This window comes from Mustela nigripes, chromosome 3 (genome assembly GCF_022355385.1).
Source record: "Mustela nigripes isolate SB6536 chromosome 3, MUSNIG.SB6536, whole genome shotgun sequence".
Lineage (NCBI taxonomy): Eukaryota > Metazoa > Chordata > Mammalia > Carnivora > Mustelidae > Mustela > Mustela nigripes.
The window spans coordinates 133,969,879-133,997,712 of NC_081559.1; the positions used below are offsets into that span (position 1 = coordinate 133,969,879).

The following is a 27,834-nucleotide window of genomic DNA, read 5'->3' on the forward strand; positions in this document are numbered from 1 at the left end:
TTCTTGTGGAGGACCATCTGTCTCCTGTCTCCACATCTCCTTTCCACTTTTAGGTTTATTTATTCATTTTGATGGCACACCTTCACTACAGGTTTTCTGAACAAGAATGATTGCAAGACAAATATTTGAATCCTTATAAATAACTTGATTAGTTCCTCAGTTGGGTATAAAATTCTAAGTTAGAACTGATTTTCAGTTGGAATTTTGAAGGAATTTCGTCTGTGTCTTCTGGGGCAAGTATGGCTATTAAGAAGTCTGAGGAGAACTTGATTGCTGTTTCTGTCCCTGAAAGCTTTTAGGATCTTTTTCTTTTTTGCCACTGTTGTAAAATTTGGGGATAATATGGTTTGCATTGTTTAGGACATTTAATGGATCCTTCCAATCTGAGAAGTGGGGTTTTATGTCCTTATTGCTTTGGCGTTTGTCCTCCTTGATTGGAGCTTGAGTGTTGAAATGTTATGAAATAGCCACCTTTTTGGGCATCTCTCTCCTCAGGGACTAGATTTCGGTATTCTCTACTTTGCTAGATACAGTTACCATTCCTCAATTTATACTGCTTCTTCAAAAAAAAAATGTTATTTATTGCCTAATAATGTCTTCTCTTCTTGTTTGTATAATAATTTGACCCAAACAAAATTTAATATACTTTTATTAGGAATGTGGGGGAGGTAAAGGGAGATGTGTTCTGTCTTCTCTTTTATCAGAAGATAGCAAAATGTCTAAAAAATATATACTAATTGCTTATGAAGAAATTAGAAATTTTTAAGCTACTAGATGATGATATAAAATATACTTTGCTTGTATGTTTCCCCTAAGTTACAGAAGTCACTAACAGTAAACAGTGCTTGAATTTTCTTTTTTCTATAAATAGTCACACTTCCCTTTTACGAGTTCAGTTAAAACATTTCTTAAAATCCAGCTTCATAACTTCCCTCTGTTTGCCCATAAGGAAACTATTTCCAAAACAAACATTTTTATTCTGTACATTGATCTTGATACAGTCTTTCACATAATGATGAATAGTAAATTTTTATCATTATGTAGCATGCTTATGAAGTAATCATTTTTTTTAAAACATAGTGCCAAGGTCAGTAGATCATCCTAAGTGGAACTGGCGAATTAAACCACAAAGCCGTGATTTTGATGAATTGAACCACATCCTTCAAGAGAGCAAGAAGCTGGGAAAAGCCCTTGAGAATCTCTCTCGAAGTAAGTTCATTTACTTGATTATAATTGAAATTCCTAACCATATTAAAGTAGAAACATTTATTACTATTGCCAGGAACCCATTTCCAGCATCCTCATAATTACATGAGAGGTTGTAAGAGAGTGCATGAGATTGGAAATGAGGATTGATCTTGCATTTTCCACATGCTCCTGGGAAGACAGGTATAGAGAGTAGGAGGAGCCATTTGACTCCAGTCTCTCTACCAGTTCTCTGTTATGCAGGTTAGTTGCACACATACAATGGTATCTTACTCACTCTTCTCTTTTGGACCTGATTGTTCTGTGTCATCCTAAAAAGTAAACACACCTATTGCCTCCATGAGTATTTGATGTCTCTAAACTTTTTTAAAAAATTCTTTATTTAAATTTAGTTACATATCATATATTATTAGTTTAAGTGGTAGAGTTAAGTGATTCATCAGTTGCATATAACATCAAGTACTTGATACATCAAGTTCCCTCCTTAATGCCCATCACCCAGTTAACCCATGCCCCACCCACCTCCCCTCTGGCAAACCTCAGTTTTTGTTTTTATTTTAAAGATTTATTCACTTATTTATTTATTTATTTATTTGACGGGGAGAGAGAGAGAGAGGGACAGAGGCAGAGGGAGAAGCAGTCTCCCTGTTGAGCAGGGAACCCGATTTGGGACTTTATCCCAGGACCCTGGGATCATGACTTGAGCCAAAGGCAGACACTTAACTGACTGAGCCATCCAGGCACCCCCTCAGTTTGTTTATTACTGAGTTATTACTGTTATTAAGAGTCTCTTACGGTTTTACCCCATTTTTATCTTATTTTATTTTTCTTTCCCTTCCCATATGTTTATCTGTTTTATTTCTTAAATTCCACACACGAGTCAAGTCGTATGGTATTTTTCTTTCTCTGACTGATTTATTTCACTCAGCATAATACCCTCTAGTTCCATCCATGTCACTGTAAATGGCAAGATTTCATTCTTTTTTATGATTGAATAATATTCCCGTGTGTATGTGTGTATATGTATACCACATCTTGTTTATCCATTCATCTGTAATGGGCATCTGGGCTCTTTCCATAGTTTGGCTATTGTGGACATTGCTGCTATAAATATTGGGGTGCATGTGTCCCTTGGAATCATTATTTTTGTATCCTTTGGATAAATATGTAAGAGTATAATTGCTGGGTCATAGGGTAGTTCTGTTTTTAGCCTCTTGAGGCACCTCCATGCTGTTTTCCTGAGTGGCTACACCAGTTTACATTCCCACCAACAGTGTAGGAGGGTTCCCTTTTCTCTGCATCCTTGCCAATATGTTGCTTCCTGATGTGTTAATTTTAGCCATTCAGACTGGTGTGAGGTGATATCTCATTGTGGTTTTGATTTGTATTTCCCTGATATCATTGATATCTCTAAACTTCAAATGGTAGCAACTGGGGCACATTCTTCTTAAAAATCCTTTCATAACCCAGCAGCATACTTTTCTGTAAAAATAATGATTCTGTAATACAAGGCCTAGGTTATAGGTTTTGCTCTGCCACTTATTAATAACCTTGGGTAAATCATTAAACTTCTAATGAGCCTTGGTCCTCTCATCTCCAGAGAAGGAAAACATAATTCTGTTTCCTTTTTCTGGTAGGTGTGAAAGTTTAAAAGAATATACTTCAAGTAAAAGCTTTTAAATATTACTATCATGAGAGTAGGCTATCGAATACTTGATTTGATAAACGCATTCTATATATGTAGACATACATATATATATCTGTGGTTTTAGTAATGAGTTCAGAGTATTCCTACCTTTCTCTGGTTCTTAAATATATCTCAATTTTAAGATTAGATGCCTTTAGAAGCACATTAATGCCATGGTCTCACTAAAATTTCCTTTTGCTGTCATGAAATATTAAGAATTCTTAAATAGAAAATAGCACACTAGCTTGTTCTAGTGGATTATATTTTAAGAGCTATATGTTTCTTTAGGTAGCACAGTTTTACTAGTTTTATGATGTATCAAAGTTAAAAATGCCTGGGGGGATGAAAAAATTGGGTGAAGGTGAGTGGGAAATATAGGCTTCCAGTTACAGAATGAATAAATCATGGGAATAAAAGGCACAGCGTAGGGAAACAAAAAAAATAAAAAATTTCCCCTTGGTATATTTTGACAGAAATAGTGTATATATCATATGTGTATATAATATATGTATATTTGTATTTTGTAGTAGGTTATAATTATACACATTTGCACATTATATTTTACTATATTATAATTTTATATATAGAAAAAGGTTGAGTTTTTTCATACATCTTAGTGCAAAACTCACTAGAGCCTTTTTGAACTTTTGTGTGGTGAACCCATGTCACAAGTTAATTTGCCCTATGGTAAGATCTTATAATTTTTCAACTAAGTTTTTAATTTTAGTTCCAGTATAGTTAACATATGGTATTATATTAGTTTCAGGTGTACAATATAGTGATACAACAGTTCTATATGTTACTCAGTGCTCATCATATGTGTACTTTTTAATCCCCATCACCTATTCACCCATCTTCCTCCCACCGCCCTCTGGTAACCATCAGCTTGTTCTCTATAATTAAGAGTCTGTTTCTTGGTTTATCTCTCTTTTTTTCTCCTTGTTCATTTGTTTTGTTTCTTAAATTCTGCATGTGAGTGAAATCATATGGTATTTGTCTTTCTCTGACTGACTTATTTCACTTAACATTATATGCTCTAGTTCCATCCATGTTGTTGTAAATGGCAAGATTTCATTCTTTTCTATGGCTGAATAATATTCTATTGTATATATACACCACATCTTCTTTATCCATTCATCTATCAGTGGATACTTAGGCTACTTCTATAGTTTGGCTGTGGCAAATAATGCTGCAGTAAACAGGGATTATGTATCTTTTTGAATTAGTGTTTTCATATTGTTTGGGTAAACTCAGTTGTAGGATTACTAGATCATATTATAATTCTATTTTTAATTTTTTGAGGGCCTCCCTACTGTTTTCCACAGTGGCCGAGCCAGTTTGCATTCCCAACAGCGTACAAGGGTTTCTTTTTCCTGCACATCCTCACCAACACTTGTTGTTTCTTGTGTTTTTGATTTTAGCCATTCTGACAGGCATGAAGTAATATCTCATTATGGTTTTGACTTGTATTTCCTTGATGATGAGTGATGGTGAGAACATTTCCACATGTCTGTTTGGCCATCTGGATGTCTTCTTTGGAGAAATATCTCTTCCTGTCTTCTGCCCAGTTTTTAACTGGATTATTTATTTTTAGGGGGCTGAGTTTTATAAGTTCTTTATAGATTTTGGATACTAACCTTTTGCAAATACTTTTTCCCATTATATGAGTTACCTTTTAGCATTGTTATTTCTTTTGCTGTGCAGAAGCTTTTATTTTAATGTAGTCCCAATAGTTTATTTTTGCTTTTGTTTCCTTTGCCTCAAGAGACCTTTCTAGAAAAAAGTTGCTACAACTTATGTCACAGAAGTTACAGCCTGTGCTATCTTCTAGGATTTTTATATTTTCAGGTTTCATATTTAGGTCTTAATCCATTTTGAGTTTATTTTTGTGTATGGGCTAAGAAAGTGGTCCACTTTCATTCTTTTGCATGAAGCTATCCAGTCTTCCCAGCGCCATTTTTGAAGAGATTGTCTTTTTCCCAGTGCATAGGATCTTATAATTTTGCCATTATTAGACATCTTCTGGTTGGGATTCAAGAAGGCCCAGCTTTTGGCTAGATTTATTTTTGGAAGAAATAATCATAATAATCATAAATTGAGTACAGCTTATTACTATATTATGTTCATGAAATACGTCTTATCCTATTAAATGTCCCCTTTGGGCAGAGCCTGTGGCTCTTCATAGACTCTCAATTTATATAAAAACATGAGTTTAAAAATAATTGAGGAATATGCCTAATTATGACACAGATCTACAAATAGCATATTAGTCAATTTTTGTTCTTTGAAATATAACTGCCTTACAGAGACTTGTTATATCATTGTTAATTGGCAAGAAAATATTTGGCCTGTTCCTAAAACTTCTAATGAAGGAGTTGGATTGTCTTTCACTTATGTATTTACCAAGATGTGGAGCAGAATTACCAAGGTTCAAGCAATGGTCTGTCCCAAGAAAACCTAGGGTGTGAACTTATAGGTGATACCTAGCAACTTATTCAGACTTAAATTCTCTGTTCCCTCTTTCTTGACAGGATTCAAACAGTAACAGGAAAGACTAGATATTCTCTCCAGTTCACAAACAGGATTTTTGTTTTAGTAGCAATTGTATCATGCTTCTTTTTCCTAGCTTTTTGCAAACCTTTCAATGTAATGCTTTATCTTAAAGTCAGTCAGGAGCTATGTAATTCTTCATACTATGATTTTCTTAAAAGGTAGATCTGCTAGAAAAACTTGCAGTGGCTTGTAATGCGGCTTGGTCATGATGTGTAGACAGTAGATTTTTCGTGCCTGGATCCCTCCCTTTGCAGCATTTTTGAACATTCTTTAAACATGACTTTCTCATTCTAGGAGCCTGGACTCCTGCCCTTTCCTTCAAATGTTTGTTTCCATCTGACTTTCAAGTAGTGAGGAAAACTGCTTCTAAATAGGGAAATTGGGAAGATACAAGACCCTCATATCCCTAAATACTGTATCTCTTCTAGTGGCTGTGTTTGAAAGGCCTTAGGGTAGTATCTTTCTCAGTGAATTCTATTAGGGCCCATCATCTTATTACTGGTGTGTTAATCTCAATCAGTTAGTTAAGGTGATGTCTGTCAGGCTTCACCACCATTAATATTTTTCCTTTTCGTAGTTAATAAATATCTTAGGAGAGATACTTGAAAACAAAATATCATGTTTCTTTTTCACACTTTTACCTAGTAATCTCAGCATCCATTGGTAAATCTTGCCTGAAACAATTATTATAGGGGTTTTCTAAAACATAGTGTTTCTTTCATTCCTTAATTCATTGTAATTCTTCTTTAATGGAGAGAAGGAAAATAATATAATCACCCCCAGAATAACAGCGTCTATTCATCTTTGGTCATGACTGGTCATATTTCTGTAATATTCAGATATGCATTGGATATGAATATGGATACATGTGGATATATGTATATGTAGATATGGGTATAAATGTGAATATAGATATAAGCATTTCTCTTTGGATATTGATGTAAAAGAATAAAATACATATTCCAAAATTAATCCACACTGATTTTTCTTGGTTTTGAATATGCTAAATTTGCCAGGTTAAATTTACTTAATAGCTTTTTCAAGAAACCACGGTCTAAAAGGGACAGATTTGTTAAGAGGTCTTGATATTTCTCTTCTACCTACATTTTCTATGCCTACTCTCTACATGGGTGAAAGACATCTTCTAAAACATAGCAAAGTATCTCCAGGGATTTGTGCTTCAGTAGAAGTATGAGATAGCATTAGTAGTAATTATTGCTTTGCAATGGTCTAGTGTCCATCAAAATAAATAATTTTTCTCCCTAGAATGACTTGTGGGAATAAGGACAAGTGTATATATAATTAATAATTTTAGGAATCTTTTCCAGAGATGAAAGAAAGAGTAGTGCACTTGTATTATGTCTTGTATTAGATAAATGTCTTGGATTATATATGTATTATGTTATTCTGAATCCTTCTCTGTTGAATAACATCTCATTTAACTATACTTCAGTCACACACATACACACACTTATGTACACATGTGTCTGAGTTTGTAATTAAACTGTAAATTCAGTCATTGTTAGGTACACATTTTTCAAAGTGTTTTTTAAGATATTATAATATTATATACTCTATGCTGTCTGAGTTCTATCCTTTTTTGAGACCACAGTGTATATCACATAGAATAGATGCAGGTGTTGCTGTGGGAAATGTCATGGGTCCTGCACTGCCCTTTACTTGCTTGCAGTTGTGAGCAAGCAAGTCCTCCTTCCTCAAGTTTCCTCTTCATTAAAATGAAGTAATGTATCCCTGATTACCATCCAGAATCTCTCCAGTTTTCACAAGTCTTTATTTTAATGATCAGTAATTTATATTCCAAAGTTAAATTGTGTCCATGACTTATAGCTTGTGGTTCAACCTCCTTGCATTCTTTTTTTTTAATTTTTTTTTTTAGATTTTGTTTATTTATTTGAGGAGAGAGAACACATGAGCAGTGGGGAGGGCCAGCAGGAGAGGGAGAAGCAGACTTCCTGTTGAGCGGGGAGCCCAATGTGGGACTCAATCCCAGGACCCTGGGATCATGACCTGAACCAAAGGCAGATGCTTAATGACTGAGCCACCCAGGCACCCAACCCACTTGCAAACTTTCTAGCTCTTTGTTATCCTTACTCTGATCTTCCTGCATTGTGACTTTCAGTATACAGGAATATCTCTGTTGTATTCTCCCCTCATTCTTTTTGATCTTTTTCCCTCACCTCTGCTCTCCCTCTTCCCCTGCCCAGACTGAACTCTGGGCCAGTTTTAATCAGTATCCTCTTTCCAGATTGTTTCCATCCTTCTGTTGTGTCTCCTTGTCAAATTCCCATCTTTGAATAAGTGCTGCCATCTTCAGCTCCACTTCACCAGTAAGGCTGAGAGCTCTAGGGAGGAATGGCAGGGCCCATGAACACTATCCTACAAATTCTTGGTTTTCAACACTGTTACTTATCTTGGTCAGTCCTTCCCTTTTTATCCTCTTCTTGCAACTATGAAAAACCCACACAATAATCTGCACACCTCTATTTATTCCCTGTCTCACTGTTTTAGCAATTAGCTTTCCTCTAACTTTAGAGAAAAGCTTAATTGTGGAATGCGTAGAATGTGTTCTCCTCTACCATCTGCATACGTAATTACGTCCACGTCTATTCTGTCCTTCTTTCATTATAAACAGAGAAGGTGTTTCTCTTGTTTAAGGCTTTCCAAGCTTTCCACCCATGATGCTGATCCCAGTTCCTGCCCAGTATTCTGAGATCTTATTCCATTAGTTGCTTTGTCTTTTCTTTATGTGGAAATCTTTCCAATTCTAGTCCCCCTAATAGTAGTTTTGTGGCCATAGGAAAATTGCTTAACCTCTCTTTGACTCAGTTACCTTTTCTGCAAAATTGCTCCTATTTCTTAAGGTTTTTGTGAAGATAAAATGAGATGTTGTGTCTCTAAAGAGCTTCACATGGTGCCTGGTATATCATAATTGCTAATTAAAGGTTAGATATTATATTTCTATTACTGTGTAACAAATTACCACAAACTTGTGGCTTTAAAAAATAAAAAGTTACTATCTTATAGTTTCTGTGTCTCAGCAGTACAGGTGTGGGTTAGCTGAATCCTCTGCTTTGGGTCTAGGTAAGCTGAAATTAAGGTGCTGGTTCATGCTGTGATCTCATCTGAGGCTTCATGGTCTCTTTCCCTGCTCATTCAGGTCATTGGCCAAATGTAGTCCTTGCTAGATCCCTGTTTTCTCATTGGCTATTGGCCGGAGATTGCTCTTAAAAACTAGAGGCCATTCTCAGGTTCTTGCCTTGTGATCTTCTCGTAATGGTAGTTCAGTACTACTTTTTTGAGTGTACTGGGGAGCATCTCTCTGAAAGCATCTTTGAGTGTACTGGGGAACATTCTCCCTGAAAGGCTCACCTGACTAAGTCAAGGCCATCCAGGATAATTTCTCTCTGATTTACTCAGTTAACCAGGGAGTAACCAAGTTAGGAGAGTGATATCCTTTCATATTTGATGGTCCCATCATGCAGACTCAAAGAATTACACAGGTGTGTACGTTGGGGGCCATCTTAGAATTCTGGTTACCACATATATTATTAGTATTACTACTGTTTATCCCTAATAGCCTATAACATGCTCCAGCTAAGCATGGCCCAACAGAAATGTAATGTGAGCCACATGTGATTTTATATTTTCAAACAGGCACATTACAAAAAAGCAAAAAGAAGTCTATGAAATTAATTTTAATAAAATATTTTATTTAACCTACTATATCCAAGTTATATATGGTAAAATATTTTATTTAACCTACTATATCCAAGTTATATATGGAATACAAGCTTAACTTGTATTCCATATAATTATTATTGGCTTTTTTTTTTATACTGAGCCTTCAAAATCAGTTGTGAATTTTAATGTACATCACATCTCAATTTGCGCTAGCCAAATGTTCAGTAGACACGGGATGAGTGGCTACCATATTGGATACCACAGCTCTCATTAATGTTAAAAACAAACTCATAAAAACTCTTCTCTCGAATTTGAGTTACCTCATGACATTATCAGAATTCTTCTTCTTCTTTCATACAGATTTTCAAAAAATAAATAATGAACACTCATTATTTCCACTTGTTCATCTTCCTTTCCTCCCTCAGTGTGGCTGTGTGATTGCACCTATCATTCTGTTGAAACCTTTCTCACTATGGTCACAAACTGAAGCCACATTGTCAAACTGAATGAATACTTTTCCAGTCTTCATCTTACAAAATTGCTCTGGTAGTTTTAACACCATTGATTATTCTGTTCTTTCTTCAGATGCTCATCTTCTACTTTCTGGGACCTGGCTCTTATTTTCTTGATCCTCTTGGATGCCCTTCACACCATTTCTTGTAGGCTTCATTCCAGTGCTCTTCTTTCTTCCTGGCCACTTTAAATGCCGTTCCCACCTGTCGTCTTCTGTTCTTTCAAATGCTGTCTGTTTCCATTGTTATCCTCCCTCATAGTTTTAACTATGACCTCTACACAGCTAAGTCAGATGAATATATTGCCCATCCAGACTGTTTATACTTTATATAAAATGTTCGAAGTGTATCTCCTCTTGGATATCCCACTGCCATCTAAACTCAGTGTATCCAAATAGATCATTCATCTCTCTTCAAACATGACCTCTTTTCTGCATACCATTCTTCAAGTGATGGCACCATTGCTTACCAGTTCACCCAAACTGGAACCCTTAGAGGCTCCTTTCTCTTCCTTGCTGTTCATAAATAATCAGTTGCCAAATTTTGTTCATTTTTCCCTCTATCTTGGGTTTGATTCTGTTCATCCCTATTAGTACTCCCAAGTTCACACTCAGCATCACCAACCAGATCATTGGTTTATCCATTCAGCATGTTCTATTTTGTTCCATTTCATTCCTGTCCTGGAACAGAGAACAGATGCAATCCCTGCCCTTACTGAGCTTACTGAGCCCTTATTACCTTGCAATAACCTTATGTAGGGTAGTCTCATGGCCAAAATCTCTGTGGCTTAATACAATACAAGTATTTTCTTACTCAGGAAGTAGCCCGACGATGTGTGTTGGGGATGCAGACTGCTTCCATCCTGCTATTCTGCCATCTTGAGTATGTGACCTCCAAGGATCCTGCTGAAGGGGGAGATTTCTAATGCCTAGGGGTAGAAGTGTAGTGCATTACATCTGACCACAATGCACAACTAGCTGTAAATAAGGCTGGGAAATGTAATCTAGCTTGTGTGTACAGGTCCTCCATGGAAATGGTTTGAGGAATGAATAACCAGTCTTGCCCACACTCTTGTTTCTCAGTTCCTCCAGTACCTCACTGTGATCATTATGATGGATCTAAAGTGAAAACCTGACACCCACTTCTTGCAGATATTCAGTGTCTCCTTAAAACCTCAGAGAAGATGCCAAGTGATCTGACCCTTAATCCTGTCTCCGGTGTCACTCTCATGACTAGCCATTTATGTACAAGCAACATGGGAGTTTTTCACACTTACTGAAGTTCTTCCCATTTCATATACTTCCTTACCCTGTCCCTGTACCCTCACATGCCACTGTCACTTCTCTCCAGGGCTTCCATTTCCACCAAGTCACTCCTATTCCTCCCTCAGCTCAAATACCACTTCTTTCGAAATTATTTCCTTTTGCTGCCCTTCTATGGACTGGATTTGGTGGCCCCTTTTTGTGCTTCCATATTTTTCTCTGAACACTCTTCTTTGTTGTTATCTGCTTTTCACTCATCTCCACTCTACATCTGCCCTTCCCCAGCACGTAGCACATAACAGCTATGATGTGCTGAGTGAGTGCCACCTGTGATTCCATTTCTTCCTGATCCCTCTTCTCTGAGACACCTCCCTTACTCTTTCTTCACTGCAGAGTTACTTCCTACTTTTCTGTGTGTGGTCCTTTGATATCAGTTGATGGGTTTGGTATTTGTAGATTTGATTTGTTTGCTGAGCTCTTTGGCTTTGACTGTGGCTTATCTATTTAAGGAGTTATGCTTAAAAAATAGATAGATAAGTGAGTAGGTAAATAACAAACTAAAAGTAACAGAGCAGTAGTTCTGTATTATATGACATTGGTCAACAGAATCTTTTTCTTAGAAGAGTTCTGTTTCTAGGGTAGCAGGGCTTCCAGCATTTTCTAAGCCCAAGGCTTTTGCTTCTTTTGGCAGTTTTCTCTTAAGTGAGGCAGCAATAGGATGAGTATCTTTAGTCCATCCAGACATCAGTCTACAGATTGCAGTTCATGAGAAACACTGACTGGAACTTTTCCAAGGAAAAGAGCCCAGCTGTTGAAAGGACAGAAGACAGATATTTATGCTTTGTGACTGATAATAGCAATCTGGACTCCGCCAAGAAAAAAATCACAAATGACTTTTTTAGTTTGTCAATCATGAACATACCAAGAGGTCTTGTCTGACAAACAGCCTGAGGAGTTAGAGGATGACAATCTGTGAATGAGAATGGAAGCAGATAAATAGAGAACTGTTTGTCCATTCATTGCCATATAGATTTATCCAGTCTTCATACATTATAAGATGGTTAACATGGGCACTCAGACCTCAAGTTCACCTTTTAGTAGGAGGGATAAGTGTGAAAAGCAGAATTTCACAGCTTCTAAAGGTCCTTAGGAGGGCCTATGGGAGTGTAAAAGAACCTCCAACAAAGGGGTTTAGGTCCCGTTTGATCGAAACTATGTCTGAATGGAGTCTAGAAGGATAGAAAGGTAAAGCTAAGGTAAAAGAAGAATGAAGATGTGTAAAGCTAAGGTAAAAGAAGAATGAAGAGAGAGAAGCATGTATGTAAGAGGAAAATTTTGTACCTTTGTTGCATAAAGGATGAAGTGAGTAAGAAAGGCTATGAAGAAGGAACAAGTATTTTTATAGTAAGGAGATGGGTAGGGGCCTAATGAAAACCCTGAAAGTTTGGAATTATCCTTGAAAGAGTCAATTAATCAAGGATAAAGACTGGAATGTGTTTCTAGAACAAGACTCCACAAATTCTGAGCAGGGAGCCAAATCTAGCCTGTGGTCTTTGTAGCCCATGAGCTAATAAATATATTTCTTACATTTTTAAAGGTTGTTTTAAAAAAAAGAAGAAATATATGGATATGACACAGACCATATGTAACTTTAAAATCCTGAAGTATTTACTATTTAACTCCTTACAGAAAATTTTTCCCAACTTTTTTCTTTGGTAATGATACTGAAGATAGAATCCCTCACTTTGTACTAGGAACTCCCTTTGCTCTAAGAGCAGTTAGTAACCTATCTAAAGAGTGTTTTAATTGGCAAATGGTCAGGTATAGGTCTGAGGTATCAACAGTGTTCAATTTATTGGTATGTATAATACTTACATAGGTATTTGCTCTAACACTGTGCAACCCTTGGTAGTATCCTGGGACACTAACTCAAAAAGTAATCCCTAATTTGTAACATTTGTCAATTTCCATGCTGTAAATACGCCTAATGTGGTTTATTTCAGGCTACCAATTAGTACTCAATGAGAAGTTGGGAAGAAATGTGCAGAATTGGTTCTCACAAGCTAGTTTTGGACCAGTTTGGATATCTTCCATAGGGAAACATTTTGGAGAAATAGCTCATTCCATTTCATACAATATGAATTTTCTGACCTACCCTCATGGATTAATTACACTGACTAAGCTGTAAAGACTCTTGAAAATTTCTCCTTCCATTTCTGTTAGCTACAACTGAATTTTATCTGTAGGGCTAAGTTGATACCTGGGAAGATGCACATTATGGTAAAGCAGATAGCTGTGGTTTCCTTGATAGAGCACAACTCACATTCGGAAATGTTAGAACTGTGTTTTGGCATTAATTTCTGATACCACCGAGACTTGTTTGGGGATTAGAATAAATGGAAATGCCCATAGGCTGAAGGACACAAATGAAATTCATCCAGATGGGCTTGCACTACAGCAGAACCAGGAAGCCACCTCTGATATGCCTGCTGGAGCCCTTGCTTCTTTATCTAGAAGCGAAGCTTAGTTTCTCAGGGAACTCATTTTCCCCAGTTTCTTATGGGCAGCCCACTTTTATAAGGTGGACACCCATTGCCACCCTAAGCCAAGCCTCTTTGGCTACTCTGATAGTAGAGTGTTTCCTGTAAGGTATTGGTGTGACTTTTAGGAAGACCACATTATGCCAGTGTGCATTGAGAGTCCCACAATTAGGTTGCTGGAGGGGGTCTGGGTGGGAGGGATAGGGTGGCTGGCTGATGGATGTTGGGGAGGATATGTGCTATGGTGAGTGCTGTGAATTGTGTAAGACTGATGAATCCTAGACCTGAACCCCTGAAACAAATCATACATTATATGTTAATTAAATATATAAAAGCTGTATTTGTTGAAAAAATAAATAATAAAAATAGAAGGAAATAAAAAATCCCACAATTAAACTCTAGGCTTTCTTTCCTTACAACATATTATAGCAACCCACTATATTTTTTCTTGCATATTTTCCAGGGTATTTTCTCTGTTCCCCACTTCTCAGCTTCTATAAACTGAAAAAATATGACTTAAGATACAGTGGCTCTTAAGAGTTAATGAAATGGCCAAAAATTGTTATTCTTCTCTCAGGGAATATCAGTGAATGCTCTTCTAGGCACTAGGAGAAAAATCCTGGCTCTTCAATGTGAATTGTTCTCATCACGGCTTCATGCTTCTGTAAAGGAGCATTTCTTTAACATTCTTTCAACTGCTTTTAATCAGTTCAAGCTTTGATTAAAAATGAAATAACAAAAAGTGAAAAATTTCCAGGCAATTTGATATAAATAATAAGAAGTGGAAAGAATTATATATATAATAGAGTGGAAATTCATTTAGGTAATTTCTTGGGCAAATTCATCAAAATATGTAAATGTTAGGAAAATATAATAGTAGGTATTTGAACAAAATATGTAAGGCCAAACACCTGGAACAATTAGAGGTATAATTCCTTTCCCAAATGAAGTTTCCTGTTTACCTAGTTTGAGTTTTATTCTGGGACCTGTCACTTCATCATTCTTTAATATCTCTTCATAGCAACCTTCTCTTTATAGCCAGTTTTCACTGGCAAATATTTCTTTGTCTTGCAAAAAAGCTCCTGATGCATGCTAAAATCAAGAGTAATGGACCATGAACAGAGGCTGCAAAGAGTTAGCTCATAAGTGTCGGGTATTCTCACTATTCAAAGGCCTTTTGACTTACTTGCTTGTTCTTGGCTACATTCTAGATAGGTGAAGTATTACTATTATCTTTATGAATAATGGGTTAAATAAATATGAGGGGTAAAAAACTTAAGGATCAACTGAATGCTTTCTAACAATCGAATGAGAAAATTCATTGCAGGGCCAAGGGCATTAATGCAGAAAGTTGAAAAAATCAAGAGAGTTTAAAAAATTCGAGTCACTTGAATCATGCATTATTTAATTCTAAATATCTAAGCTTTATGACTTTGGATGAGAAAAGAGTTTTTTTTTAATATATCTTTGTTCTCTCTTTTTAAAATAGACTAAGTCTCTTAAATATTTGTTTTTATACCATATGTTCAATTTTAATCTTGAACTCATTGGAAAGGAATGCTTCTTTAGTATTATAATAAATGTAAATACAAGCATTTAAAATATGTATTTGGCTTCTATAAACCAGAATAATGTATTTTAAATCATCCATAGACTATGACATAAACTACTTGATACTCTGAAATTCCTATATTAGCTTGAAATTGGAGTCATCTCTTTTCGCATAGTGACACATAAAAATTCTTAGTTACCAATAACTTTTACCAAAAAATTATTTCATAGAGTACTGTGATGAAGAATGTGTCTCAGATACATTTGTGTTTTAGTTTTATCTACAAGGGGAAGTGTTAGGCAGCTTACCGAAATGAAGTAGGGCATCTTTTTCTACTTTGTGTATAATTGATTTAGTGATTTCAGTGGAGAGCGAAATAATATATAGCAACCAACAAAGTACTGGCATTCTGTACAGACATTCTGCACCTGATAAGGTGAGGGGATTTTTACTCAGACTTATTTTCTTGCTACTGTTTGCAGGTTCTTTTCTCCAACCCAATTCATTCGTTCTTAGGTTTTATTTATAGCCTGCTGAACGTTGGCTACAATCTGTTTTTATTTTCTCTGTGTTTCCTTTGACTTCAAACCTTAGGACTTTCCTTGTCTCTTGGCCCATCCTACACTGGAATTTGACACCAGCTTCCCTTTACCCCATGCCTCAAACCTGAGGGCTGACTGGGCCTGCTCCTGGGCCTGCTCCTATGGCTGCTGTCCAGCTGCAGGCAAACTATTGTTCAAAAAAGAAGTGAGGGGATGTGAGGATGAGGGCTTTCGTCTGACACGTCGCGGTTGAAATGCCCACAGGAATTCAGCGACCAGGTCAGGAAGGTCTATGCTGGGGATAAAGATTCGCTGGTCATCACCATATAGAGAAATAAAAATGTCATTGGTATGAGTTAGATTACCACGGGAAGTATATTAGTGAAAAAGAAAGACAGCTCAGCAAAGAACCCCAGGCATTTCAGGGAAGGACTCCCTACCCCCAAAGAAGAGGACTCCTGTGAAGAAGACAAAGAGAATGAAGAGAGAGGGCAGCATTTCAAGGAGGAGAATGAGGTTAAAAGAGCCTGATATCACAAAGAAACAAGTTAAGGATGAAAACTTTTTATGTTGCTGACTTAGACCAATTTTGGAGGAATAGTAAAGACAGAAATTAGACTGATACACAGTGAGAAATGTGTGGATGATTTGAAGGCAAACTTGTGAGGAGGAGTCAGTCATTCATCCACTGGTTCAAGAAGCTGTCAGCCTAAAGGAATGTGGGGCAAATTCCTTAAGCTCTGTTGTCTGTGTTTTCAGCTATAGAATAAGGGAATTAAAATAAATGATCTCCAACCACTATTCCTCTATAATATTTTATCACTCTAGCAGTCTAAATCAATTCTTCAGAAGGAACAAAATTGTAACATGCTAAGCTGTATTGATTGTCATTATAACATAAAGACAACATCTCTACACTTGTCTTTGCATGTTTGCTCTGCATTTCACAATCTGCAAGCAGTATAGTACTTGTTTTGTTTTTGTTGCACATTTGCACTGTTCAACACTTTGTGCTGTTATAGTTGACTTAAATTCCTAATTTGTTAGTAGAAAGGATATACCACATTATCTTGAAGCGCTACTAAAAGCCAAAAATTGACTGGCAAATGTACTAATTTTACAAATGGAACTTTTACTTTTGTTTCTAACATTGGGTTGTTCAAGACTGCTTCTAAAATTTTTTTTATACATCTCTTTTGAATCCCAGGTATTGCAATTTCAGATGAACTCGATAAGGTAAGTTGAAAAGAAAATATAGAATTTCCATTTTAATTCACTGTCTAAATGAAAGACTTTCTGAAACGTAAAAAGTGTTCAAATATAATTTATTAGTGCTAACTTTTCAAAACTTTCAGTTACATGCTTTGATTCTTTTATGAAAGTTATTGCATGAAGGCTCTATATCACTACTCTTTAGAGTCAGGAGTTTTAGAGTTTGGTTAGAGAAAACTGAATCACTGAATCACTATACTGAAAAAAGGAAAACTAATAATATATTATATAAAGTATATTTTTCTTGTATCTGATGATGAAGGTGAGGATATGGAAGACACTTGTACTTTTTTATAGCTATTCTTTGGAAACCTTACTCAGTTGTTTTGCTTTTAAATTCCAAGATGCGAAGAGAATATGATGGTGCCTTCGCCGGGGTGATAGTTGTGAAGGTGGTGAGAAGTGACATAATTAGGAATATATTTTAACACTTGTGTCAGTAGAACTGGTTAAGTGTATCCGATGTGGGGAGTTGTAGAAGAAATCAGTCAGTGATGATTTATTCCTGGGTTTGGGAGAGGAACAACTAGATAAACTGTAGTGGCGTTTACCCAAATTGGAAAAACTGGGGAAAAGCAGACTAGGCTGATTGCAGTAACATTAAGAATTCTCTTTTGGTTTGTTTATTTTGAGTTGTCTGTTAAGCATATTTATATGCGCTATTACTCATGAGAGATTTGACTTAGTTATACATTTAGGAGTCATTGGGATAGAAGTACTCATTTTTGTTCTGTTTGGTTTCGTCTCGGGACCCCTCTATGCTCTTATGACAGGGACCTCAAGAGCCTTTAGTTAGTGTACATCTATCAGTATTTACCATGTAAGAAATTAAGGCTACTAAAAAATTTACATGTTGTTTATTTTAAAAATAACAGTGATAAAACCATTATATTAACAAAGATAACATTTTTTATGGAAAATACTTTATTTGCCAAAACAATGTATTTGTAAGAATATTACATTATTTACATTTTTTGAAAGTCTCTTTAATGCCTGGCTTAATTGGAAAATTCTGAATTTTTATAACTACTTCTATACTCATTGTGTTATGATATGTTGTTTCAGCTGAAAAAAAACTGATTTCAGATATGTAATTGGAAAAGGGCAAAGCATCTAGAAATAGCCATGAATATTTGGTGAATATTGACCCAAATATCTCTTGAAACAGAAGATATATTATAGCTGGCTTGATGGCTAGACACATAGAAAGAGAATGATAGAAAGTACTGCACAAAAAATGGAATTCTATAAATCATTACATTTTAAAATAATAATCTATAATGTAATAATTGTATTATTTTTACAAATACAATAAAGTCACTACTCTTCTATTCTAAATAGGATTATACCTTTTGAATTTTGTCCCCTAAAAATACATTGCTATTTGACCAAATAAGTTAAATTTATCAATATACTTTTAAGTATTGGGTTAATAAACCATCATATTTAAAAATTAATTTATATATGTACAACTCTGGGCAAAACTAGACTTTGACGAAAATAATAGTAAGTAGAAAAAGTGGCAGATGTGGTCTCTTGGCTTTGTCCTGCTTTTCTAGTCTTCTTCCTCTGCGTGTCCATCATTGACTTTGCCCCAGCTGGTCTCTTTCTTACACCATGACCTTCCTTACAGAAATTTCATACACCCTGCTCCTTCATTTTTATTCTGGTTCACTTAAAGTACAAAGACCTCATCATCTCTATTTCTAGGTTCAGTTGCTCTTTCCAGTATATTCTGCAAAGCCCCGGCTGCCTGATCAATAAATGAGCTTGTATGATTTTGCTTGGCCCTTGTCCTTGCTTTCTTCTGGGTTCTAACTAGCAGTGGAGTTCATGTCTACACCTTTTTGGTGAGCTAAAGAATATAGAAATTGTTCTTTCAACTGAAAATGGATTTCACCCTCACCCTCAGGGGTTGCCATGTTACTTGATCCTCAGGACACATCCATACCGAAACCCTCTCTCTTCCAAGTACTAGCTGAGAGGAGTTTCTATTTAACTACATTGCATACACTGCTGATTTTCATTTACTTACCTGATATTCCTATTTTTGAAGACTTCATGGAAATTGCTGAAATTTATTACAGATTTAGTATTTTTTATTTTTATTGGGAAGATGTCAATAATTGTAATAAGTAAACTTTTATTTAAAAATACTTATTTTGGTGTAAAGAAATTGTTTCCATTCTCATACCTAACTTTTTAAGAGTTCCAGATAATGAAAGGCAAACACAGGCTGCCAGAGCCATAGCCTCTCACTCTTATTTGCTGGCCTGGAAAGCAGCTTTGGTTGAGAAGAGAGGTGGCCCCATGGCGCTCTCTGCTGACCATGGAGCTCAGAGTCCTACATTTTTCTCTGTAAGAAAATGTGAATCTCAGACACTAAAAAAAAAAAACAAACACCAAACAGAATGATTTACAACTTGCGTTGACCTGATACCTACGTCTCTAATGTAATAATAACTCAGTTAATTTCTTCCTTTTAATCTTCTATTAAAAGATTGGGGGGTTTTCTAAAGATCTATTTTTCTTAACTTTTATAAATTACCAATCTTTATATCCAATTCCAATTATATTCAATGGTCATTTTTTTGAAATTATTTTTTCTTGTGTTTTAAAGTTTGTGAATTCTGATGAACGTAGTAAGAATGATTAATTTTACTTAAAATGGAAACAGTAAGATAAAACAGAGGCTAATGTTAGCTTTAAGGCTTTTATTTTTAATTGTGGGAATTCTATCAATTTCTTATTCATTAGTCTTGTCCTTCCTCTCTATTGGTTTCCTATTGCTGCTGTAAAAAAAAAAAGAATGTTTCTATAGTTCAGAAGTTCAACATGAGTCTCCCTGGGCTTAAATCAATGTATCATAGGGTTGCATTCCTTCCTGAAATTCCAGGGGAAATCTTGTCTTTTCCAGCTCTTGGAGGCTGCTCTATATCTTGGTGCATTGTTATTTTCCTACATCTTCAAAACCAGAAACCTCTCATCTCTTGCTAACTGTAGCAAGGAAAAGCTTCTGCTTTTGTGGGATCATGTGATTATACTGGGGCCACCCGGCTAATTTGTATAATCAAATCTTAACATTTTTAACCTTAATCATGCTAAGTCCCTTTGCCACATTTAATGTAACATATTCCCAGGTTGGGGGTATGGATGTGGATATTCTGGGAAGGCTGTCATTTTGCTTCACATCCACTATTCAGGTTGATAGTATGACCTTTCATATCTGTTTCTAATTCTTCAGGCTGCTACCATTCCAGTTCATCCTTTAAAATGCCATGGCTGGTGCCTGCTTAGTTTCCATTCACGGAGGCAGTGTGACCGACCAGTCCTTCAGTTGTTGTGAGGGTTGGGTGCTTTTGGACTCCTTCTTTTCCTGAGGATTGCTTCAATCCATTGGGAGCCATCCTGCCCAGACATGCCTGGGTTGGCCCTCAGCTAGAGACTGACTGAAATAAGACCCTGACTTGTCATTTACCTTCCAGATCCTTCTGAGATCAGGCTGTGAGTAGACTTTGTCCAAACCCATGTATTTGTCTAGTTTCTTCCCCTGTCTTTTCCTTACTTTACTCTCTTACAGGTTCACTTGAGAGACTCTATGAATATATCACTTTTTTAGCCTCTGGTTCTAGGGAAACTTACTTAGAGAATCCTGCTAAAAATTTTCCTTGACTCTCTGCTACTTCAAATTAAGTCCAAATTTATAACACCAGAATAAACAGGCTCCTTTTTGTCACTCAAATCTATATTTAATGCTTTGCTTCTCTCTTTTTCTCTATTCAGAGTCTGTCTTGCACTCAATAAGGAATAGTGTTAGGCAGCTGGACTACAGTCCTTCTAAGTCGTATTTTTTGTTTATTTCTACAATTTTGCTCATTGTCATTCCCACCCCTCTCCCTAACTTTTCCATTTTTCAAGCTCAAGCCTTCCCTGATCACTCTTGCAGAAAGTGATCTCACTCCTCTGACTTCTTAGAGGATATAGCAATCACATCACAAGTGACACTTCTTGTCTCATATTATGGAAATTTTTGTTCACTGTTTGAAGAAATTGCCAGATATTTTGGAAAAATCCATAGGGTAAACCTTGGATTGAACCTTGGCTCCTGTTTTTTACTAATTATGTGGACTTCAGAAAGTTATTTATAGACACTGGGCTTATTTTCCTTCTCTGTAAAATGTTATGGTTTTAGTAACTATTGAAAATAACATCAGTTTCTCTCCCACTCAAAAATAATTTTAGGCAGATTGCTAAACTATCTAAAATATAAAACATTTAAAAGGAATATTTGGGAAAATCATTTCAAAGGGAACAGAGCATAGATATGAGTCCCCTGCACAAAATGCAGTCTTGAAGCTCAATATCATCACTCTAATTGAGCCACAATTGAGCTTTTTTGTCACTTGGTATCATCACCACTCACAGGATCATAGCAAACCAGTTGTTCATGGGAAAACTAACTATTCCTACTACTGAATCTTAAGAAAAATATCTCCCATTTATCCTCATGAAGTGGATATATTGAGTAATATTAATATTAATGTATCAAAAATATCCTTAAAAATTTTGTATGCTCCTGTGCACCAAATGATATAATAAACTGAGTGCAAAAATTACTTCCAGATTATGAGGAATATAATCTGGAAGTAATTTTTGCATATATATCTATATAATATATATATTATATATATATATACAAAATAAGAGGTTAATACCCAGAATATATAAAGAACTCCTGAAATTCAACAACAAAATAAATAACCTGATTTTTAAATGGGCAAAGAATTTGAATAAACATTTCTCTAAAGATGATATATAAATGACCAACAAATATATGAAAAGACCCCCATATCACTAATCATTAGAGAGATGTAAATCAAAACTACAATGAGATATCATCTCAAACACTTAGGTTGGCTACTATCAGAAAAATCCCAGAAAATAAGTGTTGATAAGGATGTAGAGAAATTGGAATCTTTGCACATTGTTGATGGGAATGTAAAAGGATGTAATCACTATGGAAGACAGTATGGCAGTTCTTAAAAACTTTAGAGATAAAATTATAAGATGATCCAGCAGTCTTACTTCTAGGTACATATCCAAAAGAATTAAAAACAAGATCTCAAAGATATTTGCACATCCCATGTTCATTGTAGCCTTATTCACAAAAACCGAAAGGTGGAAGCAACCAAGTGTCCACTAATGGATGAATAAATAAACAAAATGTGATATACACATACAATGGAATATCATTCAGCCTTAGACAGGAAGGAAATCTTGTCATATGCTACCACATGGATGAACCTCGAGGACATTATGCAGTGAAAAAAAAAGTCACAGAAGACATATGCTATATGGTTCCAGTTCTACAAGGTATCTAAAATAGTCAAAGCCGTAGAAACAGAAAGTACAATGATAGTTGCTAGAGACGGGGGGAGTGGGACATGGGAGTTATTCAATGGTTATAGGGCTTCAGTTTCACAAGGTGAAAGGTCTGGTCAACGTTTGTTTGGACAGCATCATGAATGTACTTAACATTACTGAACTGTATACTTAAAAATGGTTTAGGAGGTTCATTTGTTCTACATTAGTTTAAAATAATGTATTCTTACAGTAAATAAGACCATTAGTTCCATAAGCATTCTTTGAATGATGTCTGCTGCCCTAGACAGGTATCATAATGCAAAAGCAAAGTTTAGTTGGAACAATTCCACAGGAAGTCTAAATAACCGGGTATAGGAGCAGGGCTCCCTGGTGTTCTGGCTTAAGTAAAAGATACATTTTAGAGTATTTAGGGTTATAGACAGTTTGGATTGCTTTTAGACAACACATCATTTAGACAACTTATTTAACTAACTTTTGTTAACTATTGAATGACAGCTTGAGTTTCTAGTTCTTGAATCTTTAAATAGGTGTAATAATAATAAAAATGGATATAATAATAAACTATTTAGTACACACTATATTCTAGACCTTGAGATAACCATTTCTTATAGATTATGCCATTTTATCCTAATGAAAAAATATTTTACATTTGTTGAGAACTCACTGCATGCCAGGCAATATTCTAAATTATTTACCTGCAGTATCTTATTTAATATTTACCAATATCCTGTGAAACTAGATACTATTATTCCCATGTGACAAATGACAAAATTGGGGTGCAGAGAGGTTAATAAACTTATCAGAAGTTATACTAATTGAAAATAGAAGTGGGATACAGACTCAGGAGCATTAACCTTAGAGCATATGCTCTTAGCAATTATATCATGTATATGACATAGTTATTGTTATCAGTCTAATAGATGAAAAATAGGAGCTCTTAGAGTCTCATAATTCTCCTTGGTCCCACAGTAAAAAAAAAAAAAAAATAGAACTAGAACTCAAACCTGGACAGTTTATACTCCAGAGTATATGCTCGTAGTCTCTCCAGTGGATTATGCTAGCACAGTTCTTATTACAGGTGCTGGTGCAGAATAACCACTCAATTAATAATTACTTTCTTTATTAGAAACTCTTTCTTCACAGTGCCTACTAAGTCTGCACTAAGTCTTTGGAAAATAATTGTATAATAGCCAGAACTAAATATGTTTCATTTCTCTAATCCAGTTTCACTTTTTGTGGCCTCTTACCATTTTTTTCTACTATAAAGACATTTTCTGGGGCACCTGGGTGGCTCAGTGGGTTAAAGCCTCTACCTTTAGCTCAGGTCATGATCTCAGGGTCCTGAGATGGAGCCCCTCATTGGGCTCTCTGCTCAGTGGGGAGCCTGCCTCTCTCTCACTCTCTCTCTGCCTGCCTCTCTGCCTACTTGTGATCTCTGTCTGTCAAATAAATAAATAAAAATCTTAAAAAACAAAAGACATTTTCTTTGAGTTACTATATTTAGAGCTCTAGCTCTAATATGATAGAAATCTAGAAAGGGAGGTAGTCAGTGTGGTGTTCATGCTCACAAATAATGTTTCAGCAAGGAATAAGTATATATGAGACCATGCAAAAGACTAACTAGTTGCATAATAATGGATTATATTTATTAAGCTTATAGTATGGCTGGTACTGTGCCAGGGGTTGTAAGTACACTTTCTTACTAACATTTGCAAAAGCCCTATGACAAACCTGTTATGTCCATTCTATACAAAGGATAGTTGAAGCCCATGGAGATTTGTAACTTGTGTGAATTTACAGATATAGATAATATACTGTAGAACTTAGATTTGAGTGTGAATTAACTCCGAAATCCATTTTCTTAAGTACTATGTTATATTGCCTCACTATGGAGTAAGAAGCTCAAAGAGAGACTATTTTTTATTATTTCAGACTGGCTATATTGTATGAGTAACATGATCTTTACAGACATAATCTGCCATGGGCTTTCTAGCTACCTGATGATTGCCCCCACTAAGCATACCAATGGAAGGACTGAAAACTTAACTCCTTCAAAGATAAGATATTTTTCCACCAGATAGATTTGTTTTGCTGTTGACTTTCCATTTCTATTCATTTCTCCTGAGACGAACAAATCTGGATTGCATTCCGTGTGTGTGTATGTGTGTGCCAGTCTATGTGATTATTTGGAGAATGGTTTTGGGATTTAGGGCATACTTACACTACTGTGATCCTTTGTCTTGTTTCTGTGTTTCAGAATCTCTTGCCCACCCACACATGACCATCTACATGTGTACTCTATATTTTTGGCAGGAGAAGAAAATCCATAAAACTGCTTAATATCTTGTGTTGGCCATATGTTTGATTTATGACAAGCAATGGTCCTAAGATTAAGTGAGACCACCAGTATAATTATTGTTTATGTTTTATCTTGAAAACCTATATCTCAAAAAATAAAATGTGAGAAGTGACAATCAAGGAAAAATATTTGCAGTTTATATCACAGGCAAAGCTTAATAACCCCAATTATAGGGAATGTCTAAAAACAGAGAATAAATTCCACTAAAAGTGAACCATATGAATAGATTGTTCACAGAAAAAAAGATGATAATGTTTCTTAATCATATGAAAATATGCTAAGCACCTCATTCAGAATAAGAGAAATGCAAATTAAACACTACTTCTTACCAGTCAGATTTTTAAAAATCCCCAAGTTAGTTAAAATACTCTTCAAAGCAAAACCACATTGAGATACCACCTTACATCAGTTAGAATGGCAAAAATTGACAAGGCAAGAAACAGCAAATGTTGGAGAGGATGTGTAGAAAGGGGAACCCTCTTACACTGCTGGTGGGAATGCAAGATGTTGCAGCTGCTTTGGAAAATAGTGTGGAGGTTCCTCAAAAAGTTAAAAATAGAGCTACCCTGTAGTTGTAGTAATTGTACTACTGGATATTTACCCTAAAGATACAGATATAGTGAAAAGAAGAGCCATATGCACCCCAACATTCATAGTAGCAATGTCCACAATAACCAAACTGGAAAGAGCTGAGAAGCTCTTCAGAAGATGAATGGATAAAGAATATGTGGTCCATATGTATGATGGAATATTACTCAGCCATCAGAAGGGATGAATACCCAATATTTGCATCAATACAGTTGGAACTGGAGGAGATTTTGTTAAGTGAAATAAGTCAAACAGAGAAAGACAATTACCGTATGGTTTCACTTATTTGTGGAACATAAGGAATAGCATGGAGGACATTAGGAGAAGGAAGGGAAAATAAAAGGGGGAATCAGAAGGGGAAATGAGGGACGCCTGGGTGGCTCAGTTGGTTAAGCAGCTGCCTTCGGCTCAGGTCATGATCCCAGCGTCCGGGGATCGAGTCCCACATCAGGCTCCTTTCTCGGCAGGAGCCTGCTTCTCCCTCTGCCTCTGCCTGCCATTCTGTCTGCCTGTGCTTGCTCTCTCTCCCTCTCTCTCTCTGATAAATAAATAAAATCTTAAAAAAAAAAAAAAGAAGGGGAAATGAACTATGGATTCTCAGAATAGAATTGAGGGTTTGGGGCAGGTGGGTGAGCTGGTGTGGGTATTAAGGAGGTGACGTATTGCGTGGAGCACTGTGTGTTATATGCAGACAATGAATCATGGAACACTACATCAAAAACTAATGAGTAGCAGCAATAGCCACAGTTGCCAAACTGTGGAAAGAACCAAGATGCCCTTCAACAGATGAATGGATAAAGAAGATATGGTCCATATATACAATGGAGTATTATGCCTCCATCAGAAAGAACGAAGACCCAACTTTTGTATCAACATGGACGGGACTGGAAGAGATTATGCTGAGTGAAGTAAGTCAAGCAGAGAGGGTCAAGTATCATATGGTTTCACTTGTGGAGCTTGAGGAATAACACAGAGGACATTGTGAGGTGGAGAGGAGAAGCGAGATGGGGGAAATCGGAGGGGGAAACAAACCATAAGAGACTGTGGACTCTGAGAAACAAACTGAGGGTTTTGGAGGGGAGGAGAGTGGGGAGTTGGGTGAGCCTGGTGGTGTGTATTATGGAGGACATGTATTGCATGGAGCACTGGGTGTGGTGCATAAATAATGAATTTTGGAACACTGAAAAAAAAGAAATAAAATGGAAAACGAAACTAATGATGTGCTGTATGGTGACTAACATAACATAATAAAAATATGTATAATAAAAAATACTCTTCTGGTGAGACTGTGAGGAAATAGGCACTTTCAGACATTAATGGTGAGAATGCAAAATGGTACAAACACTACACAGGGAAAACTTCCAGAATTTTAAAAACCTTATGTGCAATACTTTTTGATCAAATGAGCCTAGTTCCTTGAATCTATTCTAAAGACACACTGGAAAAAATATAAAAGAGACTTATGCATAATGTTATACCTTGTCATGCTATTTTAATAGCAAAAATTTAAAACCACTAAGTGTCTATTAAGAGAAAAATACTGGATACATTTTAATACCTATACACAATAGAATACTATATAGTTGTAAAAATGAAAGATTATCTCTATAGAGACTTCAGAGTAATTCCCAGTATATACTGTTATATGAAAGAAGCAAGAAGAGGAAATGTGTTTATAAGTGTGTTAGCATTTATCTGAATAAGTGTAATGAAAATATAGATAGATATTTGATTATATTAAAACCAAAATAACAAGAGCAAAATCTGTCATACTGTAAAATACACACACATGCACACGCGCACACACACACACACACACAATTTTTTTTAAAGTTACCTATAGAAATGTGTAGAGAGAGGTTAGGGATAGAGGCTTGGTTTCTTATACCTTTGAATATCTATGCTTTGGGGACCACTTAAATATATAATTTTAAGACAAAATCTTTTTAAAACAATAATTTTTAATAATCAAAACAAAAATGAAACAAATGAGCACAACTGTGTTTCAGGTTGATGGTGTAAAAACACTGAGATGAATTATTCTACATCATTATAAAGACAGTGATTTGATTGTGCTCTGTTCCCTAAGGACAGAGGGAACAGCAGTACACTCTTAATCTGTTTTTGGCAATCATATCATTGATGGAGAGTGTTGGCATTATTATAAAGAGATTATTGTCTATGCTTTGTGTGATATGGCAAAGAAGTAATTATGTTGATATCCTTAAGAACCAGAATTTTTGGCATAGGAAAAAAGAAACATTAAGCAAAAAATCCTATAGTCCTGTTTTGAAGAGGAAGTATCATTAAGAACTCACAATTTTTTGATGAATCACTATATTCTACACTCAAAGCATTTTACAATAAAGACAGTGATTTGATTGTGCTCTGTTCCCTAAGGACAGAGGGAACAGCAGTACACTCTTAATCTGTTTTTGGCAATCATATCATTGATGGAGAGTGTTGGCATTATTATAAAGAGATTATTGTCTATGCTTTGTGTGATATGGCAAAGAAGTAATTATGTTGATATCCTTAAGAACCAGAATTTTTGGCATAGGAAAAAAGAAACATTAAGCAAAAAATCCTATAGTCCTGTTTTGAAGAGGAAGTATCATTAAGAACTCACAATTTTTTGATGAATCACTATATTCTACACTCAAAGCATTTTACA

General features: G+C 35.7%; 1 protein-coding gene across 1 annotated transcript in view; it reads left to right on the forward strand.

Moving 5' to 3' along the window:
* The window catches only part of C3H8orf34 (chromosome 3 C8orf34 homolog), a 144,831-nt gene that overhangs the window by 88,575 nt on the left and 28,422 nt on the right, over nt 1-27,834 (forward strand). Inside the window, 2 exon segments of the mRNA XM_059392871.1 lie at nt 1,081-1,209; nt 16,764-16,792. Coding sequence (XP_059248854.1) covers nt 1,081-1,209; nt 16,764-16,792 — 158 coding nt within the window.